The sequence below is a fragment of the Vulpes vulpes genome, chromosome 3, assembly GCF_048418805.1.
Source record: "Vulpes vulpes isolate BD-2025 chromosome 3, VulVul3, whole genome shotgun sequence".
In the NCBI taxonomy this organism is placed as follows: domain Eukaryota; kingdom Metazoa; phylum Chordata; class Mammalia; order Carnivora; family Canidae; genus Vulpes; species Vulpes vulpes.
Genome location: NC_132782.1, coordinates 137,072,343 through 137,095,261, shown reverse-complemented (window position 1 = coordinate 137,095,261; position 22,919 = coordinate 137,072,343). Strand labels below are relative to the sequence as shown.

Genomic DNA, 22,919 nt, shown 5'->3' with positions numbered 1-22,919 from the left:
CAAATAATTAGCAAAAATATCCACAACAGAAGATGGTAAAATATTTCTGTTGAATGACTTTGTAAATAATAAATATAGGACTACAGAATAGGGAAGGATTCCTGTTAGGGTGAGTTGGGAAAAAGGAATTTGAACTAGATTATAAAGGATAGATAGGATTTATGTAAATAAAGATTAAATAATACTGTGAGTAGACACAGAATATTGTGAGCAAAGGAACATAGTAGAAGCTATAGGAAGTGAGTTAGCAGATGACCATTTTGTTTAGCCACAGACACTGTAAACAGGAAGAGGACATGAGGCAAGAATACAGAATATCCGAAACACAAATGTGCTAATAAAAAATAATACAGTGAATTCTACACATGGTCTAATATAATTTTAGCTGATTTTTAGCTCATAAAATCCTTCTAATAATGGAAAAGAATTGACAGAAGGCTTGAGAATATAATGACATTCATCCACCCATTTGACAACTCTTTAATGAATTCCTACTATACACCAGGAACATTATGTTCTAGAAATTGGGGGTATAATGATAAAAAAAAAAAGCCAAAGAGTCTTGTTTTCATGGATCTTACTTTTTGGTAGAGAAAAATAGACAATAAACAAAGAAAAATGTACCAAAAAAGTGGTAAGATAATACAGGTAGCATTAAAATATGATATAAAATAATGGATAGAAAGGGCACTGAGAGAAGGTCTTTCAGGAAGTAACATTTCAGCTGACATCTGAATGATGAAAAAAAAGCAGCAATGAGAGGAGATGAAGATGATTCTAGAAAGTTGGAACAGAAAGTACAAAGAGCTATGCTTGTTCTAATACCACAAGATATTACTAATAACTCAGTGATGCTTATTTTTATTTGAAACCGAACAAAATCACAAAGAATACTAATTCAATTTAGAAGCAAAATATTAAATTTGCTCTAATTACCTTATAGCCCTCTTCTCCAGGTTCTCCTCTCTCTCCTTGTTCTCCGATAAGACCCTACAGAGACCAGATGCAAAAATAATGTTTCACAGCTGGATCTAAGTATTTGTAAATACAGATAATATAGTTAGTGTGGAATATTTTTTCCAAAAATATGAAACCAAATGTATAATAATTTGCTTAGTTCCACTAAATAATTTCCAAAGATTGAATTTCAGTAATACCAAGAGCATCATAAGCATGGAGTTATTTAAACAGAATCTTAATAATGATTCTGCTAGGAAAAATATTGAAGAAATGAAGTCCACTTTAAACAATATGAATTTTCAGATGAATAAAGTATATTAGGGATGTTGGCAAAATAACCTGCATTTCTACTTAATGTGAAAATGATAGAAAAAGATTTAATCTGGATCATTCAGCCACATAATTAATTCCATTAATTAAAAGATTATATTTAGTACATTATTTATTTATGTATTTTTTGAAGTATAGTTGACATATGATATTATATTAGTTTCAGGCATGCAATGTAGAGATTTGACATTTATACACATTATGAAATGATCGCTAGAATAAGTCTGGTCACCATCTGTCACCATATATAGTTATAATATTATTGACTATATTCACTATGCTGTACTTTACATCCCCATGACTTGTTTATTTTATCTCTGAAAGTTTGTACCACTTAATCCCCTTCACCTATTTTACCCACCTCCCCACCTCATCCTCCTTGGACAGTTTGTTCTGTGAATTTATGAATCTGTTTCTGTTTTTTATTTCTTCTAGACTCCACATATAAGTAAAATCATTCAGTATTATCTTTCTCTAACTTATTTCACTTAGCATAATGCCCTCTAGGTGCACCTATGTTGTCACAAAGAGATTTCATTCCTTTTTATGGCTGAGTAATATCACATTGTGTGTGTGTGTGTGTGTGTGTGTGTGTGTGTATAACCATCATTTTACCCATTCATCTCAGTGAACACTTAGATTGTTTCCATATCTTGGCTATTGTAAATAATGCTACAATGAACATATAGGTGTATGTATCTTTTTAAATTATATTTTTTAATTTTCTTCAGATATACACCAATAAGTCGAAGAGCTGGATCATACAATATTTTTTAATTTTTAATTTTTTGAAGAATCTCCATACTGTTTTAGATAGTGGCTACACCAATTTACATTCCTACAACAGTTTATGAGGGTTACTTTTTTCCCCCACATCCTTGCCAACATCTGTTATTTCTTCTTTGTTGTTGTTTTAGATACCAGCCATTCTGACAAGTGTGAGATGAAATCTCATTGTGGTTTTGATTTGCATTTACTTGATTAGTGATGTTGAACATCTTTTCATGTGTCTTCTATATGTCTTCTTTGGAAAAATATCTATTCTAGTCCTCTATCTATTTTTATTTATATTTAAAATTTTTTTAAAGATTTATTTATTCATGAGAGGCACATAGGCAGAGACACAGATAGAGAGAGAATCAGGCTCCCCGGGTGGAGCCTGATGTGGGACTCGATCCCCAGACCCGGGATCATGCCCTGAGCTGAAGGCAGACACTCAACTGCTGAGTCACCCAGGCATTCCCCTTTACTCATTTTTTAAAAAATCATATTGTTTTATTTGAGTTTTTTATATATTTTGGATATTAATCCCTTATTGGATATATCATTTGCAAATATCTTCTCTCATTTAGAGGGTTGCCTTTTTGGCTTTTTTGATGGTTTCCTTTACTGTGAAAAAGCTTTTTAGTTTGATGTAATCCCAATTGCTCATTTTCGCTTTTGATGCCTTTGCCTGAGGAGACATATCCAAAAAATATTGCTAAGACTGATATGCAAGAACTTACACCTCTTTTCTTTTGGAAGTTTTAGGATTTCAGGTCTTAACGTTTAGGCCTTTAATTCATTTTGTGTGTTTTTTTGCATGTATTGGAAAAAAGAGGTCCAATTTCATTCTTTTGCATGTAGCTGTCCAGTTTTCCTCAACATTATTTATTGAAAAAACTATCCTTTCCCCATTGTATATTCTTGTTTCATTTGTCAAGACTAATTGATCATAGAAGTATATATTTATTTCTGGGCTCTCTATTCTGTTCATTGATCTATATATCTATTTTTGTGCCAGTACCATAATGTTTTGATAACCACACCTTTGTAGTAAGTACTGTTTGGATCAAGCAGCATGATATCTGCAGCTTTGTTCTTCTTTCTCAAGGTTGTTTTGGCTATTCAGAGTCTTCTCATTCCATACAAATTTTAGGATAATTTGTTCTAGTTTTGTGAAAAATCCTATTGAAATTTTGCTAGGAATTGTATTGAATCTATAGGCTGCTTTGGATAGTATGAACATCTTAATATTGATTCTTCTAACTCATGAACATGGTATATCTTTCCATTTATTTTTGTCATTTTAATTTCTTTCATCAATGTCTTATAGTTTTGAGAATATAGGTCTTTCACCTCCTTGGTTAAAGTTATTTCTAGAGATTTTATTATTTTTGGGTCAATTGTAAATGGGATTGTTTTCTTAATTTCTCTCTTTTTTTTTAAAAAAAGATTTTATTTATCTATTCATGAGAGACACGCAGAGAGAGAGGAAGAGACATAGGCAGAGAGAGAAGCAGGCTCCATGCAGGGAGCCAATGTGGGATTCAATCCTGGGACTCCAGGATCATGTCCTGGGCCGAAGGCAGGTGCTCAACCACTGAGCCACCCAGGTGTCCCTTAATTTCTCTTTCTGATAATTTGCTATTATTGCATAGAAATGCAACAGATTACTGCATATTAATTTTGTAACCTGAAATTTTACTCAGTTAATTTAGTAATTGTAATAGTTTTTTGATGAAATCTTTATTTTCCATTTATAGTATAGTGTCATTTGCAAATATTGACAATTTTACTTCTGTATTACCAATGGGGATGCCTTTTCTTTCTTTTTTTCTCTGCTTGCTATGGTTAGTATTTCTAGTACTGTGAATACAAATGGTGAGAGTAAGCATCGTACTATTGTTCCTTATCTTACAGGAAAGCTTTCAGCTTTTCACCATTCAGGATGATGTTTGTTGTGTGCTTCTCAAATATAGCCTGTCTTATGTTAAGATATTTATTGAGAGTTTTCATCATAAGTGGATGTTGAATTTTGTCAAATGCTTTTTCTGCATCTATTGAAAGAATCATGATTTTTATCCTTTATTTTGTTAATGTGTGTATCAAATTGATTGATTTGAAATACTGAACCATCCTTGTATTTCTGAAGTAAATCTTACTTGATTGTGGTATATGATCCTTTTAATGTATTGCCGAATTCTGTTTGCTCATATTTTGTTGAGGAGTTTTGCATCTATATTCTTGAATCTATGGTCTATGTTTACCTATGATATTGGCTTGTAATTTTTTTTGTACTGTCTTTATCTGGTTTTGGTATCAGGATAATGCTAACCTCATAGAATGAATTTGAAAGCATTCCTTCCTCTAATTTTTCTGGAATAGTTTGACAAGTATAGGTATTAATGATTCTTTAAATATTTGATAGAGGGCAGCCCGGGTGGCTCAGCGGTTTAGTGCCGCCTTCAGCCCAGGGCGTGTCCTGAAGACCCGGGATTGAGTCCTGCATCGGGCTCCCGGTTGGAGTTTACTTCTCCCTCTGCCTGTGTCTCTGCCTCTCTCACTCTCTCTCTGTGTCTCTCATGAATAAATAAATAAAATATTAAAAAAATAAATAATTTGATAGAATTTATCTGTGAAGCCATCTGATCTCAGACATTGGTTTATTGGGAGATTTTTATTGCTGATTTATTTTCATTACCAGTAATCAACATGTTCAAATTTCTATTCCTTCTTGATTTAGTCTTGGAAGATTATACATGTTTAGGAATTGATACATTTCTTCTAGGTTGCCCAATTTGTTGGCATATAACTTTGTAGTAGATGGAGGATGCTGTTTTTATTTTCATTTGGCTTCAGGTATTTTTTTTTTTTAATTTTCTCTTTAATTTCTTCATTTACTCCTTGTTTGGTTAGTAGCATGTTGTTTAGCTTCCATGTGCCTGTGTGCTTTTCCAGTTTTTTTCTTGATATTTATCTCTAGTTGTATACCATTGTAATCAGAAAAGATGCTTGATATGATTTCAGCCTTCTAAACTTTATTAAGACTTGCTTTCTGGCCAACATGTGATCTAACCTAGAGAATGTTCTGTGTGCACTTAAGAAGAATGAGCATTCTGCTTTTTTTTTTTTTTTTTAAGACTTTATTTTACAGAGCGAGTGAGCACAAGTAGGCAGAATGAGAGGGAGAAACAGGCTCCCCATTGAGCAGAAAGCCCGACATGGGGCTCAATCCCAGGATGCTGGGATCATAACCTCAGCCAAAGGCTGACAACCAACTGACTGAGCCACCCAGGTGCCCCTATTCTGCTGTTTTTGAATGGAATGTTCTGTATATATCTATTAGGTCCCTCTGGTCCAACGTGTTATTTAAGGCAACTATTTCCTTATTGATTTTCTGTCTAAATGATCCATCCATATATATAAGTAGAGTATTAAAGTGCCCTACTATTATTGCATTACTGTAGATTTCTCCCTTTATGTCTATTACTATTTGCTTTATAAATTTAGGTGCTACAAGGTTTGGTGCATAGGTATTTACAATTATTATATTCTCTAGTTGAATTGATCCTTTTATCATTATGTAATGCCCTTTCTTATGTCTTCTTACAGTCTTTGTTTTAAAGTCTATTTTATCTAATATGAGTATGCTATCCAGGTTTTTTTTCATTTCCATTTGAATGGAATATTTCTTTTCCATTCTTTCACTTTCAATCCATGTGTGTTTTTAGGTATGAAGTGAGTGTCTTATAGGCAGCACATCGATGGGTTTTCTTATCCATTCAGTCTTTTGATTGGAGCATTTGTCCACCTACATTTAAAGTAATCATTGGTAGGTATATACTTATTGCCATTTTGTTAATTGTTTTCTGGTTATGTTTGCAGTTCTTTTCTGTTCTTCTCTTGCTCTCTTCCCTTGTGATTTGATGATTTTCTTTAGTGGTACATTTGGATTTCTTTCTCTTTATTTTTTGTGAATCTATCATAGGCTTATGGTTTGTGGTTTCCATGAGTTTCATATCAATGCCCTATGTACAGAGTAGTCTATTTTAAGTTGATAGTCATTTAAGTTCAAACACATTCTAAAAGTCCAACAATTTTATTCTCCTCTCCCCACGTTTTGTATTTGTTGTCATAATTTACATACTTTTATTTTGTGTATCCCTTAGTTAATTATTGTGGTTATAGTTGCTTTTACTATTTTTTAAGAGAGGGGAAGGGCAGAGGGAGAAAGAAGAGAAATAATCTTAAGCAAGCTCCACATCCAACATGAAGCCCAGTATAGGGCTTGAACTTGCAATCCTGAGATCACGACTTGAGCCAAAATCAAAAGTCAGACGCTTAACTGACTGAACCACCCAGGTGCACTGTTTTTACTACTGTTGTCTTTTAAGTTTCCCACCAGCTTTATAAATGGTGGATATGCTCTCTTTACTATATGTTTGCTTATACCAGTGAGACTTTTTCTTTAATAATTTTTAAATCTTTAGTTACGGTGTTTTCTTTTCCACTTAAAGAAGTCCCTTTAGCCTTTCTCAGAAGTCCAGTTTAGAGGTGATGAAATCCATTAGTTTTCATTTGTCTAGGAAACTCCTTATCTCTTAATTCTCTATGATAATCTTGCCAGGGAGTGTATTCTTGGCCATAGATTTTTTTCTTTCAGCACTTTGAGTATATCAGGCCACTCCTCTTTGGCCCGCAAAGTTTCTGCTGAAATATCAGCTGATGACCTTATGGGTGTCACTGAGTATGTATGTAACCAGTTGCTTTGCTCTTGCTGTTTTAAGATTCTCTCTTTATATTTAATTTTTGACATCTTTATTTTCTGTTGGTGTGGATCTCTTTGGTTTCATCTTTTTTGGAGCTCTCTTTGCATCTTGCAGCTGGATGTTGGTTTCCTTCCCCAGGTTAGGGATGTTTTCATCTATTATTTCTTCCTTTTGTCTTGTTACACTCTATTTATTAAAGTTTATTTTATAAGACTTATATTGTATGCTTAATATTTTCCCAAAGGCCTCAAACTATCTTCTTTTCTTAAACCTTTTTTTCTTTTTGGTATTCAGTTTGGATGACTTCTACTACCTTGTTTTTCCAGATTACTGATCTGCCTGTATCCTTTAATCTGCCATTATTCCATCTAGTGTATTTTTTCATTGCAGTTATTGTATTCTTCAATTCTTATTGGATCTTTTTTCTATCTCTTTGTTGAAGTTCTCACTGTTCATCTATTCTCTCGAGTTTGGTGAGCATCTTTATGATCACTACTTTGAACCCTTTATTGGGCAAATTGCTTATCTCTGTAATTTGGTTCTTTTTCTGTTTTATCTTGTTTTTTTTGGAACATATTCCTCTGTCTCTTTGTTAGGCCTCTTACTGTGTTTGTTTCTATATATTAAGTAGATCAGCTATGTCTCATGGTCTTGATGGAGTGATCTCATATGTAAGGTGTTGTTTGGGCCTAAGAAGCACATTCCCCTCCAGTCACTAGAACAAGGTACTTGGGGGGTGCCTGGTGTAGGCTGTCTGTGCCCTCCTGTTGTGGCTTGGCCACAACTGTTGCTTCCATGCTGGTGAGCAGTGCTGCCCCTGACCCAGATGGCTGCAATGATTGGCCACGTTGCTGGGGGCACATTGGTGGGTAGTGCAGTGCCTGGTATAGCTGGTTGTGAGGTCAAACCACAGCTATTGCAGGCATACTGAATGGGTGGGCCTTGCCCCTTGTCCCTGTCAGGAGCCACATTGGAGGGATGCTGGTCCAGGCTAAAGCCACTTGTTTGGTATGTTGGGACAGGAGCTATTTTGGAGAATGCCAGTCCTGGCCAAGGATATCTGCTGGTGTGGCAGGCTGGGAGCTACTTTGGAAGACACTGTTTAATGTTCTTTTTAAAAGTATTTAATAGCTGGGGCATCTAGGTGACTCAGTTGTTTCAGTGTCTGACTCTTGATATTGGCTCAGGTCACAACTACAGGGTCATAAGACTCAGCCCCGTGTGGGGTTCTGCACTCAACCCTTCACTGCACTTGAGATTTTCTCTCCCTTTGCTGCTGCCCTTCTCCTACTCTCTTTCTCTCTCTCAATAAATGAAGTTTTTTTTTTTTTAAAGCATCTAATAGCTAATCCTACTTTACCATTATCAAAAATTCCACTGTTTATTCCTTAATCTATGGATTTTTAATTTTTAAAAAAGATTTATTTATTTTGAGACTGAGAGAGAAAGAGCATGCATGAGTAGGCAGGGGAGGGGGAAGAAGGGGGCAGAGGGAGAGGGAGAGAAGTAAACTCTCCACTGAGGCAGGAGCCTGACAGTGGGGCTTGATCTCATGACCTTGAGATAATGGCTCGAGCCAAAATCAAGAGTTGGGACACTTAACCAACTGAGCACCCAGGCATTCCTGAACTTTTGTTCAGGAATATAAATTAACCTAATAAAATTGTATTTATTTATTTTAATCCTTCATGTAGTACCTAACTAATAAATTTATACTTTTAACTTTTTCAGGACACACCTAATATAAAATCTTTGGTGTGATAAACTGTTAAAAATTTTCATATATTTTTATGATATATGAGAAAGCAATTTTTGCATATGAGACCTACTGTCTGAAAAGAAACTCAAATTGAAATGTTTGGCAAAACCATAAAATTGATAATGGATCACTAATTGATAAATTTTAACTTATTCCTATGTGAATGAAGATATTTCACATAATTTAAGACAATAATCTCTGACTCTGCTTTAATGATTTAGAATATTCTTGGTTTAAGTTTCATACCTGTCTTATGTCTACCAGATAAAATGATGCTTTTTATATTAGATTTTTAAGATATTTATTACATTTCAGTGACATTCTTTAATCTTGGCAAAGTTTTTGCATTATTTCCATATTTTCTCCCCCAGAGTATATTTGATAAAAATCTTATATATCTTATATATTCTTATAGATAAGTATTCCTCTGTATGAGATGGCTTAATTTAATCAGAATAATTCCAAAATCTTTCCTATTTCTAAAACAAAAGATAACTTTCAATCATTTCCAAAGAGACAGATCAAAATATCAGAAAAGACTACAAAATGTGAACATAAAGACTCCTGACTCTGGGAAACGAACTAGGGGTGGTGGAAGTGGAGGAGGGCGGGGGGTGGGGGGGAATGGGTGACGGGCACTGAGGGGGACACTTGACAGGATGAGCACTGGGTGTTATTCTGTATGTTGGTAAATTGAACACCAATAAAAATTAATTTATTAAAAAAAAAGACTACAAAATGTGATTCTTCTGCTTTAGGATTTTTTTTTTGATAAAAAAAATTATATGGAAAATGGAAAATTTAACCAATTACATTTATTTTTATGAACTGAACACTTTTGTTCTACCTATTTAATTTACAAATGTCCTTTGAGATTGTTTTAGTCAATCATGAACATAAAGGTGGTTATTCGGATAATCAAAACTACAATAGCTACTTTTCAAAATGGTGTTCATAGCTCTTAAAATGCTGAATTAGGAGAACAGGTCAGTGATCTTTAAAGAGTATTGGTTATGATAGCTGGCTAAATAAGTCTTAAAATCATTTGATAACTGTATGTAGATTACTATTAAAAAGTATACAGATTACTATAAAAAAGTATACAGATCAGATTTTTTTAACTCTTAGAAATAAATCTGAATTTGATAATTAAAGAAACATCTGCCTTAAACTGTCTAAGGTATATAGTTTTTGATAATATCTGCAAAAAGTTGTTATAATACATTTAATGCTGAAAATTAGATTTGGAAATTCATTGTATTAAACTATGTATCATGCTAAGGATCTTAACCTGGATATAAATAAATTTCACATTTAGTTTATATAACTATAAATAGTACATGCCTATAAAATCATGTTATGAAACTAACAAAACTCCTTGAAAAGATGTGATTGGTACTGTAAATTTATTATACATATTTTATCTTGAAACATCAAAATAATTTTAGAAAAAGACCTACTGGTTCACCTCGAGGCCCAGGTGATCCTAGTACTGTGCTATCTTCTCCTGGATAACCCTATAATGAAGATAATAATTTAAAACAAAATCAAATTAATAAAATTACCTTTGAAATACACAGGCTATTATTGTCTAATATGTTATGAAATATACAATATTTAGCTTATCTAAATGGAATGCTTTTACCTACAAAACTTAGCATAGGATATTTTTTACAATTGTGATTCCTATAGGTTCTAAGAAGTGTCAATCTGCTTAAATTACATAGAAAGCAGTTTAGGAATTTGCTCAAAATTTCAGTTTTCAAATGATATTGCAAATCTACAGGAGTACTGTTATAGTTATTCTTAACCTATAAAATATTTTACTATAAATATATTAGTCATTTAATCTATAGTCTCATAATTGCTTTCAGTAGGTAATTAATTTTACTTTCACAAAGCTTTACAGATTGCCAAGTGCTTTAGCATATATTATTTCATGAATATCTTGAAACAACCTATGCAATCAAAGACATCTTGATGACTTATTTACATTTTTGTCTCTTGTTATTTATCTTCCAGAATTTACAATACTTCCCAAGTTGAAAAGTATTTCTTTTATTCTTTGAAAATGTTTCCATGCATACTTTCAGAAAGAACATAAGTATTTAATATTTAACTTTAGGATTGAAAAGTCAGTATACATACATACCTTTTCTCCTTTAGGTCCTGGCAACCCAGGAAGTCCTGGTTGACCCTGATGACCCTAACAAAAGGACAAGTAAGTAGACATTCTACATATCATTTGTCCATATTCCACCTAATACCACCAAGGCCATACTATTAGATATTGCACTATTCTGAAGGAAAAATAAGATTTATTCTCTAGGGGGTTGAGGTCTAAATATATTAGAAGGGTTTATCAGTGAGATTTTATTTTGATTTGCATAATTGGTATGACATCTTTATAAAATCATTTTGTGTAAATACATATTTAAAATTTCCAATTAGAAATGATTACCCTATATCCTGGAATTCCTGGTTCTCCATCAGGTCCAATCAATCCTAAATGTCCCTAAAATACAAAGTAAATATTAGAGAGAAAACAGACAACTGTTTAAATCATTACTCTTATTATTTGTTTATTGATTTATTTATTTAGTACTCTTATTATTTAAAATTTAGACTGTTTTTTAGGTATAATGTTTTACCTAGTCTGAAATGGGAGAACAAAAATGTCTAACTTTTGTCTTATTTTTCTTCTGAACCACAAAATCCACCCCAAAAAATGTTTCTGTAGTCTATGCCTGGTATGAATATTCTTAATTTAAGAAAAATATTTTCAGGGATCCCTGGGTGGCGCAGCGGTTTGGCGCCTGCCTTTGGCCCAGGGCGCGATCCTGGAGACCCGGGATCGAATCCCACGTCGGGCTCCCAGTGCATGGAGCCTGCTTCTCCCTCTGCCTGTGTCTCTGCCTCTCTCTCTCTCTCTCTCTGTGCGACTATCATAAATAAATAAAAATTAAAAAAAAAAAAAAGAAAAAGAAAAATATTTTCAGTTGCTAGAATCCTATATTTTTCTAGTAAACTCTTGGCAATGTAGATTGCATCTGTCAAAGTTTATGGTAGACGTGCATCACTAAATATTAGGATACAGCCTGATAGTTTTTGATATTGTCACTATGGGATCAAGAAGAACATACTTATTGATAATTCAGATGCTTTTTTTTTTAAAGATTTTATTTATTTATTTGACAGCAAGAGTGAGTGAAAGAGAGGGAAAGAGAGAGAACATGGGCAGAAGGAAGGGGCAGAGAAAAAGGAGAAGCAGATTCCCCATTGAGCAGGGAACCTGATACAGGACTGGATCCCAGGATCCTGAGATTATCACCTGAGCCAAAGGCAGATGCATCCAGGTACCTGATAGCTTCAGATGCTCTGATGAACAGTTTCAGCTCTAGTCAAAGTTGTTAAAAATAGAGATGATCGACAATTTATGTGCAATAATCACCCTATTGCTTTTCTTATCAATATTTTGCAGATGAGGATAAATTAAGGGCTAATTAGTAAATGCCCCTAAAGTACTGAAAATGTGACTCAGACAACTGAAAAGAGCAAAACTAAAAATCCTAAAAATGTCTTCTCTTTCATACTATCAGAAAGTTTCCACATCAACTCTCCTATTTGAGTTTGAAACTAAATAGGAAATAAGAAAATTAAGGCACAGACTAGGTATATGCCTAACCAAATATCAGACTAACCAGAAGTTCTAAATATGATAATTTACCCAAAGAACCCATGAGAACACCTATCATTAAAGTGGATATAAAGTAAAAATATAAAACTAAATGTCTTAAACAGCATCAAAGAAAAGATCTAATGGAAAAAAGGACTGCATTATAAATCATAAAATCCATAAGAAACTAACAATAAACCTAAAAAGATATAGGTAAGAACAGAATGAAGGAAATAACAAAACTTTATTAAAGGATGTATAAGATATAAGCAAATAGAAAGACATATAGTGCTTCTATACAGAAAGAGTCAATATTAAAGGAACCTGAAGAGCTGATTTCAAAGTTCACATGGAAGAGAGAATTATAGTAAGAGCTGAACTTTTTAGAGAAGTGAATTATGGAGTACTTGCTCTTACAGGTCTCAAAAAATACTATAATAGTATAATAATTTAAATAGTATGGTATTGGACCTATGGATAGACTAACAGATTGATAGAAGAAAACAGAGAGAATGAAAAGAGGCCAATAAATATTTGAGAGTTTCATTTATGGTAAGGGTGGAATTTCAGAAAAGTGGGAAACAGATTGACTATTTATTAAATGATTTTGAAACCACTGAATATCAATTTAGAAAAGAGAAAATCAGTTCTTTATAATTTATTTCATATCAAAAAATAAACTTCATAGTTAGGGGTGAAAATAAACCTATAAAAGTATTAGAAGAAGGATATGGAAGAGTATTTTTGTATGCTTTAGGTAGGAAAGGCATTTCTAATGAAGAAATAAACCTAGAACTGTAATGTAAAAACCTGACAAATTTGACTACATAATTAACCTTCTGTCCAGCAAAAGATATCACAAATAATATTAAAAGATAAATGATAGCAAGGGAAATCTATTTGTAATATATATTTTTTAAAGATTTTATTTATTTATTCATAGAGACACAGAGAGACAGAGAGAGAGAGAGACAGAGACAGAGACAGAGACACAGGTAGAGGGAGAAGCAGGCTCCATGCAGGGATCCTGACGTGGGACTCCATCCCAGGTCTCCAGGATCATGCCCTGGGCTGCAGGCAGCGCTAAACTGCTGCGCCACCGGGGCTGTCCTATTTGTAATATATTTTATAACATCTTTAACAAAATATATTACCTAAAATATGTAAGGTGTTATTGCAAGTCAATAAGAAAAAGACAACAACCTAATATAACTCATGTAAAGTGCACATGAAAAGGCAATTCCAGGGATGCCTGGATGGCTCAGCAGTTGAGTGTCTGCCTTCAGCTCAGGGCATGATCCTGGGGTCCTGGGATCGAGTCCTGCATTAGGCTCCCTGCATAGAGCCTGCTTCTCCCTCTGCCTATCTCTCTGCCTCTCTCTCTCTCTCTGCGTGTCTCTCATGAATAAATAAATAAAATCGTAAAGAGAAAGGAAGAAATAAATAAATAAATGGTAATTTCCAGAAAAATATTCAAATTACTTAATTGTAACCAGGGAAATGTAAATAGAAAGAAAATGAGATGCACTTTTTCATTTATCAGATTGCCAAATATCAAAAGGGTTAATATGAAAAAAAAAAAAAAGGGTTAATATGAAGTATTGGTGGTGAGAGTGTGAATTTAATGAAACCTTTTGGAAAAGTTAGATATGTATCAATGTTTAAAAAGTATTCTTTTTAGACAAAATCCAAAGTAGGAGCCTACTTTGATGGCAAGACTCTCAATTAGTTCTCATGTTTATTAAAAATTAATCAGGGATCCCTGGGTGGCGCAGCGGTTTGGCGCCTGCCTTTGGCCCAGGGCGCGATCCTGGAGACCCGGGATCGAATCCCACATCAGGCTCCCGGTGCATGGAGCCTGCTTCTCCCTCCGCCTGTGTCTCTGCCTCTCTCTCTCTCTGTGACTATCATAAATAAAAAAAAAAAAAATTAAAAATTAATCACATTGCATAAAGTTTTTAAACATATAAACCAAAAGCAGAAACATAATGATTTAAATAAAAGAAAGTAAGAAAGACCTGAAGTAGTAAGATGAATATGTGACATGAGGCTGAGACAAACTTTTCTTAGCAGACGGATTATGCAATGCTCTCAAGAAGGCCTTGATGAAAAGCCTAGCATCTGTGACTTTTAAAGAAGAGGAGGAATATACATGCATACAAGCTTACGAAACAGTGAAAACACTAAACACTATATCTCAAATATTCTGCATCTCTCATGCTGGGACTTTCTGAACAGCTCCAAATATTTTAGCGATAAAATTTTGCTATTATAGGTTCAGAAGTATTATGCTGCCCTTGTTTCCAACATCATATAAAGTTCATGCAAAAGATTAAATATTCGATGTTACAGATATTGATCACAGCTGGTTAGGTAAAAACAAAAAAAACTCTAGATAAGCATGTGGAGTCCAAGCTTGTAACGAAAACTCATTTTTAAATAAACCTAATTTTCAAAGCAATTTGCCAATCCCAAAAGTGTAGTTTTATATAGATATTAAATTCTAAGTGCAAGGCATATAAACTTTCTTAGTTAGGTGAGGAGTTATAATCTGATTTTTTAAGAAACTTCATTTCATATTTTATTTCCATTTTGAGTTTTTTTTTCCCCTTTCCCTTTTCCATGTCCAGAAACCACTAAGCCATTTAAGTACTGTGGAATGCTTACAATTCTCCACAGCCCATGGAGGTAGATTATTTTCAATGGAACTATTGCTTTCTCTGTAAAATTAATCAAGGGATGAAACTTTAAGGACATGGATACATTTCTTTTCCATCCACAGTGAACTCAGGTCTGGAAACAAATCAAATACTAACCACAGCACCTCTAGTTCCTCTGGCACCCTTAGGACCACTTTCCCCAATTTGTCCAGGAGCACCTCTGTTTCCAATTTCTCCTGTGGGCCCTATTTGTCCTTTGTCACCCTGTGGATGTCATTAGTAAGAGAGAAAAGTGAGAAAAAAACAAATTTTCACTTAGATGAATTAACTATATCATATACCTGAATGACCCCAGAGGATATTCTGTGAGCAAAAGTCTATAAATAGTAACTTTGTTTTAACTTAACAGTAGTGGAGACCATCACTGACAATAATAACATACCATGATGTTATCTAGGTTATCCTAAAGATACAACTAAAAATAATTTATATCCTAAAGATATAACTAAAAATAATTTACGGAAAGAACATTAAAAAAATAGTTTTGGCAAAGCAAGTAGGTAGATCTGGTGTTCATGTTGAGTTACAAATAACCAAGTTTTTTATTTTGAAATTTGTTATGTATGTATGTTTGCATGCATGCATGTATTTCTTGTTATCACGAGAAAATATAGGTCCTATGAGAGGCCTGTTTCTATAGAGAACATCAATGCCACAAAGATCTATTTAATGCAAAAAGTTTCTACTGTATGGTTCTGTATATTCAAATTAATCCCTTATTGGTTTGGAGTCTTTAAAAATCCATAACATTTTTAAGATCGATAATATTTTAATATCATTTTACATCCTTCTAAAAACTAGTTACCTTCTGTTTCCCATCAAGCTGACTATCATTCTCTGCCACCAAAATACAGCTGCTTTCATTCAACTTTAAGTGTTATAATTCATTTTCTGAAAGTGGGAACCAATCTGTTCTGTTATTGATAATCAAGTAGATACAAAGGAAGACTAGACTGTGATCACAGTCAGGAAGTTTTTGGTATTCAAAATAACTCCCAGGGGTGCAGGATTTTGTAAGGACTCATACTGTCCCATTTCTGTGGGACAGTATAATAACAGTATAATAACAAAATAAAATATTATTTTAGATATAACATTATGTATGATAAAGAGACTTTAATAGTGGGGTTATTTTCATGGGCAAGGACAGCTACTAAATATGTAAGTGATGAATCACTGAATTTTACTCCTGAAACAAATATTACATTATATGTTAACTAACTAGAATTTAAATAAAAACTTGAAACTAAAAAAAAAAATGGCCACTAAAGTTTGCTTCATTTTTCTTTACCTTTTATTCTCACTTATACTGTCTCTACATTATGACAAAGATGGAGTGGGTATATATTAGTAGAAGCAGTAAAATTGGATTTCTGGAACCAGATATGGTATGATTTGAAGCTAAATCTAGTAATATATTCAGAACTATTGTAGGAGAATTAAGAAAATCATTTCTATGTCTCACCAATACTTGAACAAATTATTGACTGCCATACAAAGATGAATTTTTCATTTTAACAGTCTAGAATTTTATAAATATGCCATTTTTAGTAAAATATAAAGGAAACAAATCAACCACATTCTTGATTTGTGTTTCTTAGTCAATATATGAGAAAGATAAAATCAGTCATTAACCTTTTCAATTTAGATAAACATAGTAATAATAAACCCAAAACAATTCTAATCATATTCTTTTCCCCTAAACATTTTACTAAAGTTGTTAAATAAATAGCACAAATGGTATAGTATTTTCCTTTTCTCTCTTTTCCTGCCTATATTCTACTAAAGAATTTTTGGCAAACAGGAGAAGGAAAAGCAAAGATCTTTATAGAAACTACAAAGTAGGAAATTTCCCTTTAAATAATTTAAGGTGATGGGTACTCTGAAGTAGAGTTAAACATTAATTTATACAAACATGCTTTTTAAAACCAAATTCATAGTTCTTTATTATTTTATGTCTAGTGCAAATGAAAACAACACATCATCCTATGAAGCTTGGGGCATATCAGAAGAAAGATGTACCATAAAAAGATGGGAAAAAAAAGTAAAACAAAACAAAACAAAACAAAGCAACAACCATAAAAGATGTAAAAAAAAATTACCTTTTTCCCTGGACGACCTCTTTGTCCTGGACTTCCCACAATTCCTTCAGGTCCCTGGATATACAATTTAAAAAAGAAAATAAACTGTTAAGGAAGGACTAGATAGAGTGTTTCAATACTTATATCACATAATCACTGAATTGAACATTATGTAAAAATGAGGATTACTTTCCAATAATATTGTTTGTATATTTATTTATTTATTTATTATTTTAAAAAAGATTTTATTTATTTATTCATGAGAAACACAAGAAAGAGGCAGAGACATAGGCAGACGGAGAAGCAGGATCCCTGTGGGGAGCCTGATGCAGGACTCGATCCCAGGACCCCAAGATTACAACCTGAGCCAAAGGCAGATGCTCAACCACTGAGCCATCCAGGTGCCCCTATTTATTTATTTCTAAAGATTTTATTTATTTGTTTTAGATAGAGAGCATGAGCACACACACGAGTGGGGGAGGGGAAGAAGGAGAGAGAATCTCAAGTGGACTCTGTGCTAAGAGCCCAGCTCCAGGAGTGCTTCATCTCACGACTCTGAGATCATGACCTGAGCCAAAACATAGAGTCCCACACTCAACCAACTGAGCCACCCAGGCACCGCTGTATAATTGTTTAAGTCATGATGATTTAGAGTTCTAGCTGTTAGTAGTGAGTAGTTTACATATATAATCTGGCCAAGATAGGTAAAATTAAACTGTTCTTTACTATAGAAAAAAAAATTATTTGGTTTCAGTGTAACCATTTTAATTACTGAGAATGTAATTAAAGTAAACCCAGTGCATCCATTTTAGCAGTTCTATAAGCTACTGTGGATTCAATATCTTGTTGAATGTATAGGATTATAAAACATATCTAAAACATGGTCAAGAATCTCAAAATCTTATTGAGTAGATTAAGGAGACTTTCTTTGTTCTGTGGGAAAAAAGAGAGAGAAATACACAGAGAAAAACAGAGGTAGTCATAGTAAACTGTTTAAAACAATATTTTCATTTCAAATTTGTATTTTGTTTAGACAAAGTAGACCGAAATTTCTAATATACACTTTTTAAAGTAAAAATTGGCTAAAATATTTTAGATGCCATGTGAATTTTCAGGTCAACAATAATTAGGCCTAAATGATATGCACGGTAAGCCAGGATGCAAGTTCTAAAATGGGTAATAATTAATCATAGCACTCCTTGCATTAGTTGGACATGAAAATGGAAATCTCAAATTTGTGTCCCAAACCTTGGCAAACTGTAAAAATGATGTAGACAAGAAATAAATTGTGGCTTACCACTGTGCTATGTAGGCTCTTGATAAATATTTGTTGAACGAATAAACAGATACCTAAGGAAGTGACTCATGCCCTATGCTCCTGAGCAAACACTCTTCTAGCCTCAGAAAGGCAGTGAATTTAGAAGCCAAAATGGTTAAGTTCTATTGCTGTAGTTCTAGCTGCATCCAGAGGTTGAAATGATAGTTGCACTAACCTGAGATTTCCTTGTGGTTAATGCAGAGTTTTAAAAAAGAGGCAGATTAACCTTCATTAGTGGTTAACGGTGTGAACTTTTAAAAGTCACATTGCTCATTTCATATTCTGGCTCTGTCACCTTACAACAATACGACCATAGGTAGATTATTCAACTTCTAAAGGCCTCAGCTTTCCATTATATGAAAGAAGTAAAATAATACCCTTTCAAAGGGTTACTAAGATTAAACGAGATAATACATGTAAAGCTTTAGAAGAACTGGATTTTTACCGAAGCACTTAGCTCAGTGTTAGTTCTACTATATATATATATATCAAAGGATGTTAGAAGGTACAATAAACACCCATGTACCCACCACCGACTTGAAGAAAAAGAAGCAATATACATATGCATATAATTGAAGTCCCTTTACACATACTTTTCCAAAAGGTCACCCTCTCTCCTCACTCTGGTGCAAACACTGCCCCTAATTTGTTTATCATTCCCATGCATTTCTTTATAATTTCACTGTTTGCAATATATGGTTATTTTGCATTCAAACTTTAAATAAGCACACTTTATGTATTCTTTCAAAACTTTAACACATTTGGTTTTGAAATTAATGTCTTTAATCTGTTCACTTTTTGTTTTTAATTCTACAGGATTTCATCTTCTTATATCACAACTTATTTAACCACTTTCCTACTTATGAATTTTCGTTGTGGGTTTTTTCTCTCATATAAATAATGCTGCAATAAATACCTTGTGCATCTCTCTATGTGCCATGTCAAAAGTGTTTTTTTTTTTTAAAGTACAGCCTCTGAAGTTAGATTGCTGAATTACATGGCATATGCATCCTCAAGTATACAAGATACTGTCCAATTGTTCTCCAAAGTAGTTTTGTCAATCTATATTTCCACTGCAATGTCTAAGACCAATTACTCCAAATCTTCTGTAATACTTAGTACTATCAGACTTCAATCTATCTCATTGTGGAAATGACACATTGTTTGTTTTCAATTTGGGTATTTCTGATTACTAAGGAAGAATGATTATCTACTCATAGGGTTATTTGACATCTTTATGTGAATCTCTGGCTCTTACCTTCTGTCCAGTATTCTCCTGAGCTGTCCTTATCTGAGTTATACATAGAAGTTTTTATACATATTCCTGATGTGTATATTTTGTTCATTCTATGTAATACAGATCTCTTCTCTCAGGCAACAGCTTATTTTCTCACTTTAACATAACTTTTGATTAATACAAGTTTGCAATTTTAACATAGTCATATTCATCTATATTTTCTTATTTCTTTCAGTGTTTAGGAGATTCTTCTCCTCTCCCTCCAGGAGTTCATGACATGCTCTCATAAAAGTTTTCCTATTTAAAAATTTGATATTCACAGTTAGGTTTTCACGTGGAATTTCATTCTTTTGTCTATGTGTACACTGGTGGAAGGAGTGGTTTTATTTTGCTTTCAATTTGGATAACCAACTGTAACAAAACCATTTATTGAATATTTCATCTTTTCCTTACTGATCTGCAATCTATAATCAATTTATCAAACGTCAAGTTTCAAAATATCCTGAGATCTGAGTCGAGGGTATCTTCTATTTCCACTGGTCTCTCAGTCTCTCTGTGAGTGAGCGTGACTGACTAAATTACTCTGGATTCAATAATAAGTTATGATATTGGGTAGGGCAAGTTCTCCCTTCCACATACCACTGTATTCCCACCCCCCCACAACCTGTTCTTGAAAACAGTCTTGATATTGACTCTTTGTTCTTCCACATTCTTTTTAAAATAACTTTTCATCAATCAGGTCCTATAAAAAATTCTTCTCGGGATTTTGACTAACATTGTACTGAATTTATAGACTAATTTAGGGGAGAGTTGATACTTTTTTGATATTGAATCCTCCTATTCATGAATATAAAATATTTCTCCATTTATTTAGGTCTTTACTAATAAACATATTTTTTTCAAAAAAAATTTTGCCAACCTATTGTTAGATTTATTCCTACCTACTTAATTTTGTTGCTGAGTGTGTTTAAATAGTACTTTTTAAAGTGTTTTTCCTTTTTTTTTATTGAAGTTCGATTTGCCAACATATAGTATAACACCTAGTGCTCATCTCATCAAGTACCCTCCTCAGTTTTCTAACTGCTTGTTGCTTGTGAAGATGAATGCAATTTTCTTTGTATATTCTTATATTTAGCATCTTGCTAAAATTTCATTATTTCTAATAATTTATCTGTAGATTATTTCACTTATTTTACTGTAGTGGCTAGGTCTTTGAGTAAATGTTGAATAGAAATAGTGAATAGTGGTGATCTTTGCCCATTTCTTTGAAGCTTCACCATTAAGTATGATAGTCAATATGGATATTTTTTACAAATGCTTTTATTTCATTGAGATTATATTATTTCTTTCTTTAATTCATAAACATGTGACTTAAACTTTTAATTCTATTTTTTTGTATATTTTTATATTGGAGTTCAATTTGCCAGCATACAGTATATCACCCAGTGCTCATCCCATCAAGTGCCCCCCTCAGTGCCCATCACCCAGTCCCCCATCCCCCTGCCCACCTCCCCTTCCACTACCCCTTGTTCGTTTCCCAGAGTTATGAGGCTCTCATGTTCCGTCACCCTCTCTGATATTTCCCATTCATTTTCTCTCCTTTCCCCTTGAATCCCTTTCACTATTTTTTACATTCCCTGAATGAATAAAACCATATTATGTTTGTTCTTCTCCGATTGACTTACTTCACTCAGCATAATACTCTCCAGTTCCATCCACCTTGAAGCAAATGGTGGGTATTTGTCGTTTCTAATGGCTGAATAATATGCCATTGTATACATAGACCACATCTTCTTTATCCATTCATCTGTCGATGGGCACTGAGGCTCCTTCCACAGTTTGGCTATTTTAGACATTGCTGCTATAAACATTGGGGTGCAGGAGTTCCAGCGTTTCACTGCATCCCTATCTTTAGGGTAAATCCCCAGCAGTGCAATTGCTGGGTCGTAGGGCAGATCTATTTTTAACTCTATGAGGAACCCCCACACAGTTTTCCAGAGTGGCTGTACCAGCTCACATTCCCACCAACGGTGCAAGAGGGTTCCCCTTTCTCCACATCCTCTCCAACATTTGTTGTTTTCCTGTCTTGTTAATTTTCACCAGTCTCACTGGTGTGAGGTGGTATCTTATTGCGGTTTTGATTTGTATTTCCCTGATGGCAAGTGATGCAGAGCATTTTCTCATGTGCTTGTTGGCCATGTCTATGTCTTCCTCTGTGAGATTTCTGTTCATGTCTTTTGCCCATTTCATGATTGGATTGTTTGTTTCTTTGCTGTTGAGTTTAATAAGTTCTTTATAGATCTGGAAACTAGCCCTTTATCTGATACGTCATTTGCAAATATCTTCTCCCATTCTGTAGGTTGTCTTTTAGTTTTGTTGACTGTTTCTTTGGCTGTGCAGAAGCATTTTATCTTGATTAAGTCTCAATAGTTCATTTTTGCTTTTGTTTTCCTTGCCTTCATAGATGTATCTTGCAGAAGTTGCTGTGGCCAAGTTCAAAAAGGGTGTTGCCTGTGTTCTCCTAGAAGATTTTGATGGATTTTTGTCTCACATGTAGATCTTTCATCCATTTTGAGTTTATCTTTGTGTATGGTATAAGAGAATGGTCCAGTTTCATTCTTCTGCACGTGGCTGTCCAATTTCCCCAGCATCATTTATTGAAGAGACTGTCCTTTTTCCAGTGGATAGTCTTTCCTGCTTTGTCGAATATTAGTCGACCAGAAAGTTGAGGGCCCATTTCTGGGTTCTCTATTCTGTTCCATTGATCTACGTGTCTTTGTGCCAGTACCACATTGTATTGAGGATCACAGCTTTGTAGTACAACATGAAATCCGGCATTGTGATGCCCCTGGCTCTGGTTTTCTTTTTCCCCCTATATTACCCTGGCTATTCGGGGTCTTTTCTGATTCCATGCAAATCTTAAGATGATTTGTTCCAACCCTCTGAAGAAAGTCCATGGTATTTTGATAGGGATTATATTGAAGGTGTAAATTGCCGTGGGTAGCATAAACATTTTCACAATGTTAATTCTTCCATTCCATGAGCATGGAATATTTTTCCATCTCTATGTCTTCCTCAATTTCTTTCAGAAGTGTTCTGTAGTTTTTAGGATATAGATCCTTAACCTCTTTGTTAGGCTTATTCCTAGGTATCTTATGCTTTTGGGTGCAATTGTAAATGGGTTTGATTCCTTAATTTCTCATTCTTCAGTCTCATTGTTAGTGTATAGAAATGCCACTGGTTTCTGGGCATTGATTTTGTATCCTGCCACACTGCTGAATTACTGTGTGAGTTCTAACAATCTTGG

At 33.8% G+C, this 22,919-nt stretch overlaps 1 protein-coding gene across 13 annotated transcripts in view; it reads right to left on the bottom strand.

The window, feature by feature from the left end:
* The window catches only part of COL24A1 (collagen type XXIV alpha 1 chain), a 387,560-nt gene that overhangs the window by 80,407 nt on the left and 284,234 nt on the right, over positions 1–22,919 (bottom strand). For 12 of the 13 annotated variants that reach the window (XM_072754694.1, XM_072754691.1, XM_072754699.1 and 9 more), the window contains 6 exons: positions 17,079–17,132; positions 15,073–15,180; positions 11,042–11,095; positions 10,733–10,786; positions 10,041–10,097; positions 937–990 (listed from right to left, as the gene is read on the bottom strand). In XM_072754694.1, coding sequence (XP_072610795.1) covers positions 937–990; positions 10,041–10,097; positions 10,733–10,786; positions 11,042–11,095; positions 15,073–15,180; positions 17,079–17,132 — 381 coding nt within the window. The remainder of the gene's footprint in view (positions 1–936; positions 991–10,040; positions 10,098–10,732; positions 10,787–11,041; positions 11,096–15,072; positions 15,181–17,078; positions 17,133–22,919) is intronic. The other variant, XM_072754695.1, reaches the window with a different exon arrangement.